The following is a 12,428-nucleotide window of genomic DNA, read 5'->3' as shown; positions in this document are numbered from 1 at the left end:
CTTACTCCTTGGAAGGAAAGTTATGATCAACCTAGATAGCATATTCAAAAGCAGAGACATTACTCTCCAACAAAGGTCCGTCTAGTCAAAGCTATGGTTTTTCCAGTGGCCATGTATGGATGTGAAAGTTGGACTGTGAAGAAAGCTGAGCGCCGAAGAATTGATGCTTTTGAACTGTGGTACTGGAGAAGACTCTTGAGAGTCCCTTGGACTGCAAGGAGATCCAACCAGTCCATTCTAAAGGAGATCAGCCCTGGGTGTTCTTTGGAAGGACTGATGCTAAAGCTGAAACTCCAATACTTTGGCCACCTCATGCGAAGAGTTGACTCACTGGAAAAGACTCTGACGCTGGGAGGGATTGGGGGCAGGAGGAGAAGGGGACGACAGAGGATGAGATGGCTGGATGGCATCACTGACTCGATGGACATGAGTTTGGGTGAACTCTGGGAGTTGGTAATGGACAGGGAGGTGTGGCGTGCTGCAATTCATGGGGTCGCAAAGAGTCAGACACGACTGAACTGAACTGAACTGAGGGTGAAGTCAGAAGTAAGGAGTAAAGAAGGAACAGGAAGGAGGAGAGACTGCTAATAGATATGAAGTTACTTTAGGGGACTACTGCAAATACTCTAAAACTGTGGTAAAGGTAGCCACTACCCTGAATACAGAAACGTCACTCACTGAACTATACACTTTAAGTGGATGAATTTTATGGTATGTGAAACACATTTCAATAAAACTAAAAAGATAAGCATGTGGGGAAAAATGAATTAAAGTAAGACATTTTAAGTGAAGTTAAAAGTTCTTTCTATGAAATGTCAGTTTTATTAGATATGTTATACAACACAGAAAATGACACTTCTATCCAGTTTTCAACCATTTAATAGCACACTCACACTTATTAGCAAGTAAAAAGTAAAGAATTTTGGAAAGTAAGCATTTTCATGCAGAAGCTTTAAAAATAATTCAATTAACTAAATACAAGTACTTTTTCATCAAGTAAAATAAAACTGTTGGACATCAATAGTTTACATTGTTATAAATTTTAAAAATAAATGTTCAAAACTATTAACTCACAGAGAATCCAGTAGAAGAGAAGAGAAACATCAGTGTATCAAATTTAGTCACCACAGAATGGCTTTAGATCATACGACAGTGTTACATATGCAATTACTACCAATACTGAATACAAAAGGGGGAGAGGGAGAAAGGAGGAGAGATGGCGGCAATAGGCGGGGTGGGGTGGAGTCGGGGGATGGACGAGGACAGACATAGGGAGAAAGATAGAGAGCATTTTCAGCCTTTTTATTGGCAAATCTGCCACTGAAGATCATCAATCAGTGTTTCTCTCAATGTCTTTTATTTAATGTCTTTTAAATGTCCAGGGAACAAATTTCTTCTGAACACAGAGAAAGAAGATCCATCCTATCAATGATCATCCTTTATGGACAAATGAGCATCATGAAGTTCATCATACTCTATCCTGGATGACCAGAAGCTCAGGTCTTAATTTCATAAACTTTATTTTTCTTGATTTCTAATATATTATGTTCTCTACACCTATATTATCACAAATTTATCTCATTTTATTTTGATCTTAAAAAAAGTGATCTTATTGCTGATTTTAAGATGTATAGAAATGTTTTTAGAAACACATGAAGTATAAATGATTTTAAAACAACACTTTTCAGAAACAAAAATAATCTCTTACCTGCTTGACATCTCGAACAAGATGAAATAGCATTGGATTAGTTGGGCCTTGTTTCTTTAATGAGAAAAAAAATCAGAGCAAACTATTATTTTTCTTCTAAAATAACGTTTTTGTTACTTATAGGACTTTTGTTCTTACACAAATTACACTGTTTCTGAGTTATAGAAATTCTGTTCATAAAATGGAACAAAGAAAAAGATATACCCATTTCACACTGTCATATTTACCTTAAACAGGATGTATACTTTCTTATGTTCTTACATTTATTTACGCAAAAATACAAAAGCTTTTGTTTTCTAACAGTCATGCAAACACTGCAAGCTTCACAATTATGTTAAATTTAATTCATATTTTACTGAGAGTAGAAGCACACATTCTCTTTCCTCCTGTTAAAATATCCATCTCTGTTTCTGTTATTAATCATCAAGTTTCAGCAATATATTAAATATTTTGGGTAAGAAACCTTTAACATTTATATATGCTGTCTTTTCCCTATTATCTTAACTCTATGTAAATGAAATATTACAGTAGACTAAACAAGTTTCATTTTTACATAATCTTATTTTGAGGGTATCCTATATTTTGAAAAAATACCCACTATTATCTCTCTCATCAAGACTGAGATAAAAGAGTCAAAAATATATTCTTCTAAACTTTTTAGAAATGCCCTCATCTATATAAAATTTACTGCAATTAATTCCATACAGCATAAATCAAGAGACTTTCTGTCAATATTTTAAATCTGATGTTTAAAAGAAATATCAAATGAAAATTTTCTCCCACCAAATTTTTCAAACAAAAACTTTCTCTGTGTTATAGTTAATTTTTTGAGGTATTATTAGTAATCAATTCAATCTACTTTTCCATTTTCATATAATAGGACCCTGATACCAAAAAGTTTGAGAACCACTGCTGTATCATGGTATATATAATCCCTTAAACTTTAAATAATTTTATCAATAATTGATGCTGAAAGTTAACTATTATTTTAATAATGTTGAGTTATACTATTAAAACATTACTTGCCTTGCTAATCGGATCAATTTTTATTTTTACTGTTTTATACTTGCTTTACATTTCAGGAATAAACCTTACTTCAGCACAATGAATAATCCGTTTAATATTATATCTGTTCGCTAGAGACAGTATAATGCCAACAAAGTTCAATTTGACTGTGTTAGACACTATTAAAGGAAAAAAAATGGGGGGAAAAAAGATATAATCCCTACTCAAAGGAAATTTACGGTCCATAGTAGAAAATAAAATTGTACTTAACAAACTATGACACTGGGGTTTACTGTACCAATGCCTTGGCATTTGAAATAAGTTTAAACAAAGAATAAAATCCAGTAACTGGGTAAGTAGTTTGGAAGAAAAATGCAGACCAGCACTGTGTAAATAGCAAATGCTTTCTAAAGAAGCTTATATTTAAGGGAAATAGTAGGTAGATGATATAGCTGCAACAGCCATTCTATAGGAAGATGTGAGTTAGGAATTGAGAGGCTGAGTGACAGAAATAGCAGAGGCAAAATTTCAAAAGCCGGAGAGCTTTGAAAATTAGTCTAAAGGCCTGAGTATTATTGTATACATATCAATGAGCCATCAAAAAACTCTAAACTGGGAAAGCTATGATAAAATATGTGAATATAAGAATATTTGGGTTAAAGATTTGAAGATAGACAAGGAGATTAGATTATTGAAGTAGTAAAGGCTAGAAATGATTGAATAGTACAAAGACATTAAGAATGCAAAGGTAGAGATAAAGAGGTAGAAAATGATGAATAAAGGGAAACAGCTTAGCAGAGAAGTCAAAGTTAGACAGCTAGGATTTGGTCATAGTACTCCTCAAGGTATAGTGCTATTGGTAACAAAAATTTGTAAGAGTAGTAGTTATTTACCTCTGAATGTTAGTGACATGAAATTTCAAACATAATGAGAAAAGCTTTGTAAAGGGAATAATTAGTTTTCAGGAGCTCTTTAAAAGAAAAAAAATGGAAAACAGTATGTAAGCTAACAGTAGATACCACAAGGTCAAAATCATAAATAGAAACAACAAAAAGGAGACATGAAAAAAGCAATGTGTAATTTCTCCATTCGTTAAAGGAAAACAAATTTGGTGTAACATATGACCACCAAGAAATAGAAGAAATACAATGGCTCTATGATTAAGAAGCTGATCTTACAAGTTTTAAAAGCGGGGTGAGGTGAAAAAAGGGTTGTTAACACTACATCTCTTTCCTATGTAGCTATGGTAACAGAGGAGGTCTCCAGAAACAGGGAAAGGGCCTCAGACTGTCATAAACAATCTATACAAAGACTGGATACAATTTTTTCAGGTAATCTAGCAAAATATTAAAGGTTTTACCAATAGGAATGAATATATTCAAGTAAAATGACACTTTTCAAAGACGATAAAACTTAGTCCACAAAGAAATTTAACATATACTTACAGTGTTGTAAAGTTCTTCCAGTCTAGGAATGGTAAGGAATTTATGCATGCTTACTCCATTTTCAATAAGAAGTTTTACAAATGCAACTCTATCCATTACAAGAGCATCAAGCATAGCTTGTTCCAAGGATCCAACCTAAAACAGCATCAAAATTAATAAATATGTTTCACACATTCTGATTACACAAACAGTTCTAAGTGCACATCCTTAGGATTTACACATATTTATTCCTGAACAGACTTAAAACAAAATTTAAAAGATGCAAAATCTAGAAGGCTAGGACTTAAACTATATAGGGAATAGATAAACAGACCTATCTAGAGTAGTATTCCCAAAAGAACATTCTGCAGATCAAGGGTTACAAGGGGGTGGAGGTATAAGAAAAAATCCATCATCAAGTAAATTTGGGGGGAAATAGCTTAGAGCAATGATTTTTAGTGTTTAGGAAAGGTTTTTTTAGAGGAATCATTTTAATAATTAGGGGCCACAACTACATTTAGTGGACAGGGTCAAAAGACAACAGAAATCATGCAGTATGCCAGATAATTTCACTTATACAACTTTTTATTATCCTGTTAGACTAACAAATGAAAATCCAGTAATTTTGCTTTACATATAAACACAAAGTATTGCCACAGACTTTCTAAAAATACAACTACTGAATAAATCAGACAAGATTATATTTAGTTTTCTTTAGAATTTTAAAAGAAACCATTCACCATTAGAGAAAAGTCACATCTCTAACAGCAACATAACATGCAGCACTGTAGTTTAATATAACACATGTATCAGTATTTGTGGCACTCCCCTGATGGCTCAGATGGTAAAGAATCTGCCTGCAATGCAGGAGATCCAGGTTTGATCCCTGAGTCTGGAGACGAGAATGGCTACCCACTCCAGTATTCTTGCCTGGAGAATTCCATGGACAGAGGAGCCTGGTGGGCTAAGGTCCATGGGGTTGCAAACAATCAGATACGTCTGAGTGACTAACAACTTTTCAACACTTGTAATTGTTTACAGACTCTTTTAGAGGCTTCAACAGACTCTAAATCAAATACCCTAAAATTAATGGAGACGCAAATAGAGAAATTTCACCAAGAATCTAAAATCCATTAAAAACAGTATATTTAATACTACTGTTATATTAGTATCTTTTCATTGCTTTTGCATATTTTAAAATATTTTGGTATCATATAATAAAAAAAACTCTGATGAAAATCAATAGCAAATCATTAGCTTTTTTCACCTGTTGTGTTTTAATCTTATTCCGATTCTATCTTCAGAAATTTACTATATGAGGGAGAAGGTGGGAGGGAGGCTCTAGAGCGAGGGAGTATATGTATATTTGTAGCTGATTCACACTACTATAGAACAGAAATCAACAACATTGTAAAGCAATTATCCTCCAATTAAAAATAAATTTTAAGAAAAGTTTACAACTATATAACCTTTTTAAAGCAGCTTCTAGTACTATTTCTTCATCAATCCATCATCGATTTCTATTATTTCGCAAAGGGTATGGTCTCCAAAATCTTTTTAAGTATACAGACTAAGTATTAATGCATGCCTAACACATGATGGATGGATGGAAGATATTTTCTGTGATTTTTTTCACCATTCAGGTCTACCTCATAAGAAGGAATACATTTTGACATTGCACTTAAAAACAAGGCACAACTTATAAGAATGTAACACTTATTTTCTTAAATATTAACAGTCTGTAACTTATCATAGCATGTTATTCCTATGTTAGTTTAAGATTACATCCTACTTTCTCTTATCACATACAAATCTGATTTGCAATTAACTTATTCTAACATTAACAACATTTGCTCTATTGAAATATGTTTCTACTATAAATCATCTTCATTTCCCTATCTTCAATATAATTAGGGCATTATAGTATTTTTCAAAACAATTTGTGTAGTAGGTATTTACCGAATTTCTTTTCCACATAATAAAAAAAGGTATAACAAAGTTTTTGTTGTAAAAAAGAAGTATTCTAGCCAACTGGGTTTATAATCATTGACCTAGAACAGTAACAAAGCCTACCAAAATTTTCACACCTGAGGAAAAAAGGCTTAGTTAAAAAACAAGTCTGTAAAACAGAATTTGTTTACATACTCAGTGCGTACTGAACTCCTAACAAAAATAAAAGTAAAAAATATAAAACAACTGTCCTGCAGACTACGTTCAGGGTGAAGAAGCATAAAATCAGGCTTCCCAGGTGGTTCAGTGGTATTGCAGGAGATAAGGGAGACATAGGTTTGACCCCTAAGTCAGGAAGATCCTTTGGAGAAGAATTACATCTGTATTCAAAGAATTCACACCTGTATTCTTGCCTGGGAAATCCCATGGATAAAGGAACCTGGAGGGTTATAAGTCCATGAGGTCACAAAGAATCAGACATGACTTAGTGATTAAGCACACAGCACAAGCATAAAATCAAATAGATAATACTATGTAGAACAAATCTTTGAGATAAAACAAAGACTCTTGAGAGTCCCTCGGATTGCAAGGAGATCCAACCAGTCCCTCCTAAAGGAGATCAGTCCTGGGTGTTCATTGGAAGGACGGATGTTAAAGCTGAAACTCCAATACTTTGGCCACCTGATGCGAAGAGCTGACTCATTTGAAAAGACCCAGATGCTGGGAAAGATTGAGGGCAGGAGGAGAAGGGGACAACAGAGTATGAAATGGCTGGATGGCATCACCGACTCAATGGACATGAGTTTGAGTAACCTCCGGGAGTTGGTGATGGACAGGGAGGCCTGGCGTGCTGAGATTCATAGGGTTGCAAAGAGTTGGACATGACTGAGCAACTGAACTGAACAGGTGTGAAGTGATAGTTCATTGTGGTTTTGATATGCATTCCCCTAATGATTAATAATGCTGAGCGTCTTTTCATGAATATATTGGCTATTTGCATGCCTTCTTTGGAAAAATATCTATTCAGATTTTCTGTCCATTTTTCAGTTGGGTTTTTTGGTTTTGTTTGATTTTTATCTTTTGCTTGTTTTTGCTTTCCCTTATGTATTATGGATATTAGTCACTTATCAGATTTATGATTTGTAAATATGTTCTTCCATGAGTAGGCTGCCTTTTCATTTTGTTGACGGCTTCTTCTGTTGTGCAGAAGATTTTTAATTTGAGGTAGTCTTACCTGTTTGCACTTTTAGGTTGTGTTTTTGGTGTGATTAAAAAAATCATCACTAAAATCTATGTCAAGGAGCTTACCACCTATGTATTCTTCTGTAAGTTTTATGGTTCCAAGTCTTATGTTTAAGTCTTTGATCCATTTTGAATTGATTTTTGTGTGGGGTATAAGACAGTGGTCAAGTTTCAGTCTTTTCATGCAACTGTGTAGTTTTTCTAACACAAATAATTGAAAAAATACTGTCCTTTCCCCTTTGTATAGTCTTGACTACTGTCAAAAATTAATTGGCATAATATGTGCATAAGTTTATATCTGGGCTCTCTATTCTGCTCCATTGATCTATGTATCTATTTTTATGCCACCATCATGTTTAAATTACTACAGCTTTGTGAAAAGTTTGAAGTCAGGCAGCATAATGCTTTCAGCTTTATTCTTCTTTCTCAAGACTCTTTCAGCTACTTAGGATCTTCAGGGGTTCTATACAAATTTTAGAATTGCTTCTTCTATTTCTGTGAAGCCACTGGAACTTTGATAGGGACTGCACAGAATCTACAGATTGCTTTAAGTAGTGCAGACATTTTAGCAATATTGATTTCTATCAATTAGCATGAAATATCTTTCCATTTCTGTATACATTCTTCAATTTCTTTCATCAACATATTATAGTTTTCGGCACATACATCTTTCACTTCCTTGGCTGAATTTATTTCTAGGTAATTTATTCTATTTGATGCAATTGTGAATGAGATTTTCACACAATCAGTTCAGTCGCTCAGTCATGTCCGACTCCTTGTGACCCCATGGACTGCAGCATGCCAGGCTTACCTGTCCATCACCAACTCCCAGAGCTTACTCAAACTCATGTCCACTGAGTCAGTGATGCCATCCAACCATCTCATCCTGTCATCCCCTTCTCCTCCCATCTTCAATTTTTCCCAGCATCAGGGTCTTTTCCAATGAGTCAGTTCTCCGCATCAGGTGGCCAAAGTATTGGAGTTTCAGCTTCAACATCAGTCCTTCCAATGAACACCCAGGACTGATCTCCTTTGGAATGGACTGGTTGGATCTCCTTGCGGTCCAAAGGACTCTCAAGAGTCTTCTCCAACATCACAGCTCAAAAGCATCAATTCTTCGGCGCTCAGCTTTCTTTATAGTCCAACTCTCACATCCATACATGACTAATGGAAAAACCATAGCTTTGACTAGACAGACCTTTGTTGGCAAAGTAATGTCTCTGCTTTTAATGCTGTTTAGGTTGGTCATAACTTTTTTTCCAAGGAGCAAGCGTCTTTTAATTTCATGGCTATAGTCACCATCTGCAGTAATTTTGGAGCCCCCCAAAATAAAGTCTCTCCCTGTTTTCATTATTTCACTATCTATTTGTCATGAAGTGATGGGACTGGATGCCATGATCTTAGTTTTCTGAATGTTGAGTTTTAAGCCAACTTTTTCAGTCTCCTCTTTCACTTTCATCAAGAGGATCGTTAGTTCCTCTTTGCTTTCTGCCATGAGTGTGGTGTCATCTGCATATCTGAGGTTACTGGTATTTCTCCTGGCAATCTTGATTCCAGCTTGTGCTTCATCCAGTCCAGCATTTCACACAATATATTTATGCATACTGATTTTGCATCCTGCAACTTTGCTGAACACACTAGTTCTAACAGTTTTTTGGTGAAGTCTTTAGGGTTTTTTACATACGGTATCACGTCATCAGCAAAGAGTGACAATTTTACTTCTTTTCCAACTTACACGCCTTTTATTACTTTTTCTTGCCTAACTGCTATAGTGAGGGCTTCCAACACTATGTGCAATAAAAGCAGCAAGGGTGTTTTATTCTTTATCTTAGAGGAAAAGCTTTCAACTTTTCATCATTGAGTATGACATTAGCTGTAGGTTTGTCATATATGTCTTTATTATATTGAAGGACATTCTCTCCATACCTGCTCTGTTGAGTCTTTATCATAAACAGATATAGAATTATGTGAAATACTTTTTCTGCATCTATTGAATTGATTACACAATTTTTATCATTCACTTTCTTTTTTAATAACTTTATTTATTTTTGGCTGTGCTGGGGCCTCACTGTTGCATGGGCTTTTCTTTAGTTGTGGCGAGTGAGGGCTACTCTCTAGTTGTAGTTTGTAGGCTTCTCATTGTGGTGACTTCTCTTGTTGAAGAGCACAGGCTCTAGGGAACATGGGGCTTCAGTAGTTGTGGCCCATGGGCTCAGCAGTTATGCTTCCGAGCTAGAGGGTACAAACTCAATAGTCATGATGCATGTGTTTAGTTGGTCTAGAGCACGTGGGATCTTCCCAGATCACAGATCAAACCTGTGTCTCTTGCATTGGCAAGTGGATTCTTTACCACTGAGCCACCAGGGAAGCCCGTATCACTCATTTTTTGTGATGTATCATGCTTGACTGATTTGTAGATCTCCAGAATAAATCCCACCTGATTATGGTATATTGTTGAATTCACTTTTCTAAGATCTTCTCTCAAAAGTTGTTGTCTGAGCAACTGGGTTCCATCTGTCTGAATCTGGATGCTAAAACACTCCCCTTAAGGACACTAAAAGGTACTGGCACATTCTCAACTACTGGGAGCTAGTAAAAATATAATATGCTGCTTGAAGAAGCAGAAAGGTTTGAGAGAGAACAAAAAGCTGGGGCAAAGTTGACTGACAAGGTTCATCCCCTACATAAGACTACCTCTTCAACACTAGAAGAGCTGGGGGATTTCCCTGGCAGTCCAGTGATTAACATGCCATGCTTCCAGTGGTGTGGGTTTGCTTCCTGGGTAGGGAACTAAGATTCTGCACACACCACATGACCAAAAAAAAACCACACAATTGGAAGACATGGTTATTTCATCTACTGTATAGAAACCAGTACAGAGTCAAGTAAAATAGAGAAATATGTTCCAAATGAAAGAGTAAGAAAAAACAATGAAATGGAGGTAAGTAATTTACCTGAGAAAGAGTTCAAAGTAATTATTATAAAGATGCTTACCAAACTGTGGAGAAGAATGAACACAGCAAGAACTTCAATGAAGAGATGGAAAATCTAGGACTGTATCAACCAGAAGTCACAGAACTGAAGAATAAAAGACTAAACTGAAAAATACACTAACAGGGTTCAACAGCAGACTAGATGAAGCAGAAGAAAGGATCAGTCAACTTGAAGATAAAGCAGTAGAATTCACCCAATCAGAGTAGCAAAAAGAATTTTTCAAAAAGTTAAGTTAGCTTAAGAAACTTACGAGACAATATCAAATGGACTAACATATTTTAGGTTTCCCAGAAAAAGAGTGAGACAAAAGGGTAGAAATCATATTTGAAGAAATAATGACTGAAATGTCTCTAATCTCAGGAAGAAAACAGACATCCAGATACAGTAAGTTCAGAGAGTTCCAAATAAGGTGAACTGCAAGGAGATCCAACCAGTCCATCCTAAAGGAGATTAGTCCTGGGTGTTCATTGGAGGGACTGATGTTGAAGCTGAAACTCTAATACTTTGGCCACCTGATGCAAAGAGCTGACTTATTTGAAAAGACCCTGATGCTGGGAAAGACTGAGGGCAGGAGAAGGGGACGACAGAGAATAATATGGTTGGATGGCATCACCGACTCAATGGACATGGGTTTGAGTGGACTCCAGGAGTTGGTGATGAACAGGGAGGCCTGGTGCGCTGCAGTTCATGGGGTTGCAAAGAGTCAGACACGATTGAGTGACTGAACTGAAACTAATAGAGACCTTCAGAGAGATACATAACTGAAAATGCCAAAAGTTAAAGACAAGGAGAGGATATTATAAGCAATAAGAGAAAAACAACTTGTAACACACAAGGGAACCTCCATAAGACTATCAGAAGATTTTTCAGCAGAAACTCTGCAGGCTAGATGGGAGTAGCATGATATATTCAAAGAACTGAAAGAAAAAACTTCCAATGAAGAATACTCTAAACTTGGCAAAAATTCTTAATCTGAATTGAAGGAGAGAGAGACTTTTCCAAACTGGCAAAAAATAAAGGGGTCTATCATCACTAAACCAGCCTTTCAAGAAATGTTAAAGGAGCTTCTTTTAAGCTGAAAAGAAAAGGTGGTACTTAGTAGTAAGAAAACATATGAAAGAATAAATCTCAGTGGAAAGGTAAACATACAGTAAAGTAGTAAATTAATCACTTATGAAGTTAGAATAAAGGTTAAAAGACAAAAGTAGTAAAAACAGCCATGATTACAGTAATTAGTTAAGAGAAACTCACAGTAAAAAGATGTAAAATGTGACATCAAAAACAAAACAGGAAGGGTAATATGAAAATGTTAATATTTAGAATGGGATCAAAGAAGTGGTTATTAACATAAAACAGACTGTTAAGAGATATAAGTTATTATCTGTAACTCTCATGGTAACCACAAAGCAAAAAGCTACAGTAAATATGCAAAAGATAAAGAGAAAGGAATATAAACATATCATTAAAGAAAGTCATCAAACTATAAAAGGAGAGCAAGAGGAAAAAAAAGAAAAGAACAGAGAGGAATTACAAAAACAGCCAGAAATCTGTTAACAAAATGTCAGTAAGTACATACTTATAATAATTATTTTAAATGTGCTGCTGCTGCTGCTGCTAAGTCGCTTCAGTCGTGCCCGACTCTGTGCAACCCCAGAGACGGCAGCCCACCAGGCTCCCCTGTCCCTGGGATTCTCCAGGCAAGAACATGGGAGTGGGTTGCCATTTCCTTCTCCAATGCATGAAAGTGAAAAGTGAAAGTGAAGTCGCTCAGTCGTGTCCGACTCCTAGCGACCCCATGGACTGCAGCCTACCAGGCTCCTCTGTCCATGGGATTTTCCAGGCAAGAGTACTGGAGTGGAGTATGGACTAAATTCAATAATTCAAAGACAAAGAGTAGCTAAATGAATAAAAATGTAAGAACCTATCTACATGCTGTCTATAACAGACTCATTTTAGATGTAAAGACATGCAGACTGAAAGTAAAGAAATGGAAAAGGATATTCCATGCAAATGGAAACCAAACAAAAGCTTACCTATATCAGATAGAGGAGAGTTTAATAAAAAACTGTAATAAGAAACAAAGATGGATGGTACATAATGTTTAA

General features: G+C 35.6%; 1 protein-coding gene across 2 annotated transcripts in view; it reads right to left on the bottom strand.

The window, feature by feature from the left end:
- The window catches only part of TRPM7 (transient receptor potential cation channel, subfamily M, member 7), a 113,823-nt gene that overhangs the window by 60,575 nt on the left and 40,820 nt on the right, over positions 1-12,428 (bottom strand). For both annotated transcript variants that reach the window (XR_825219.1, XM_010839499.1), the window contains exons 12-13: positions 4,159-4,293; positions 1,709-1,762 (exon numbers count right to left, since the gene is read on the bottom strand). Coding sequence is in view for 1 of the 2 variants with exons in the window: in XM_010839499.1 (XP_010837801.1) it covers positions 1,709-1,762; positions 4,159-4,293 (189 nt within the window). In the remaining variant the exon portion in view is untranslated. The remainder of the gene's footprint in view (positions 1-1,708; positions 1,763-4,158; positions 4,294-12,428) is intronic.

The sequence above is a fragment of the Bison bison genome, unplaced genomic scaffold (assembly GCF_000754665.1).
Source record: "Bison bison bison isolate TAMUID 2011002044 unplaced genomic scaffold, Bison_UMD1.0 scf7180017864118, whole genome shotgun sequence".
NCBI classification, from domain to species: domain Eukaryota; kingdom Metazoa; phylum Chordata; class Mammalia; order Artiodactyla; family Bovidae; genus Bison; species Bison bison.
The sequence above is the reverse complement of the archived record's forward strand: the minus strand, read 5'-3'. Positions and strand labels throughout refer to the sequence as shown.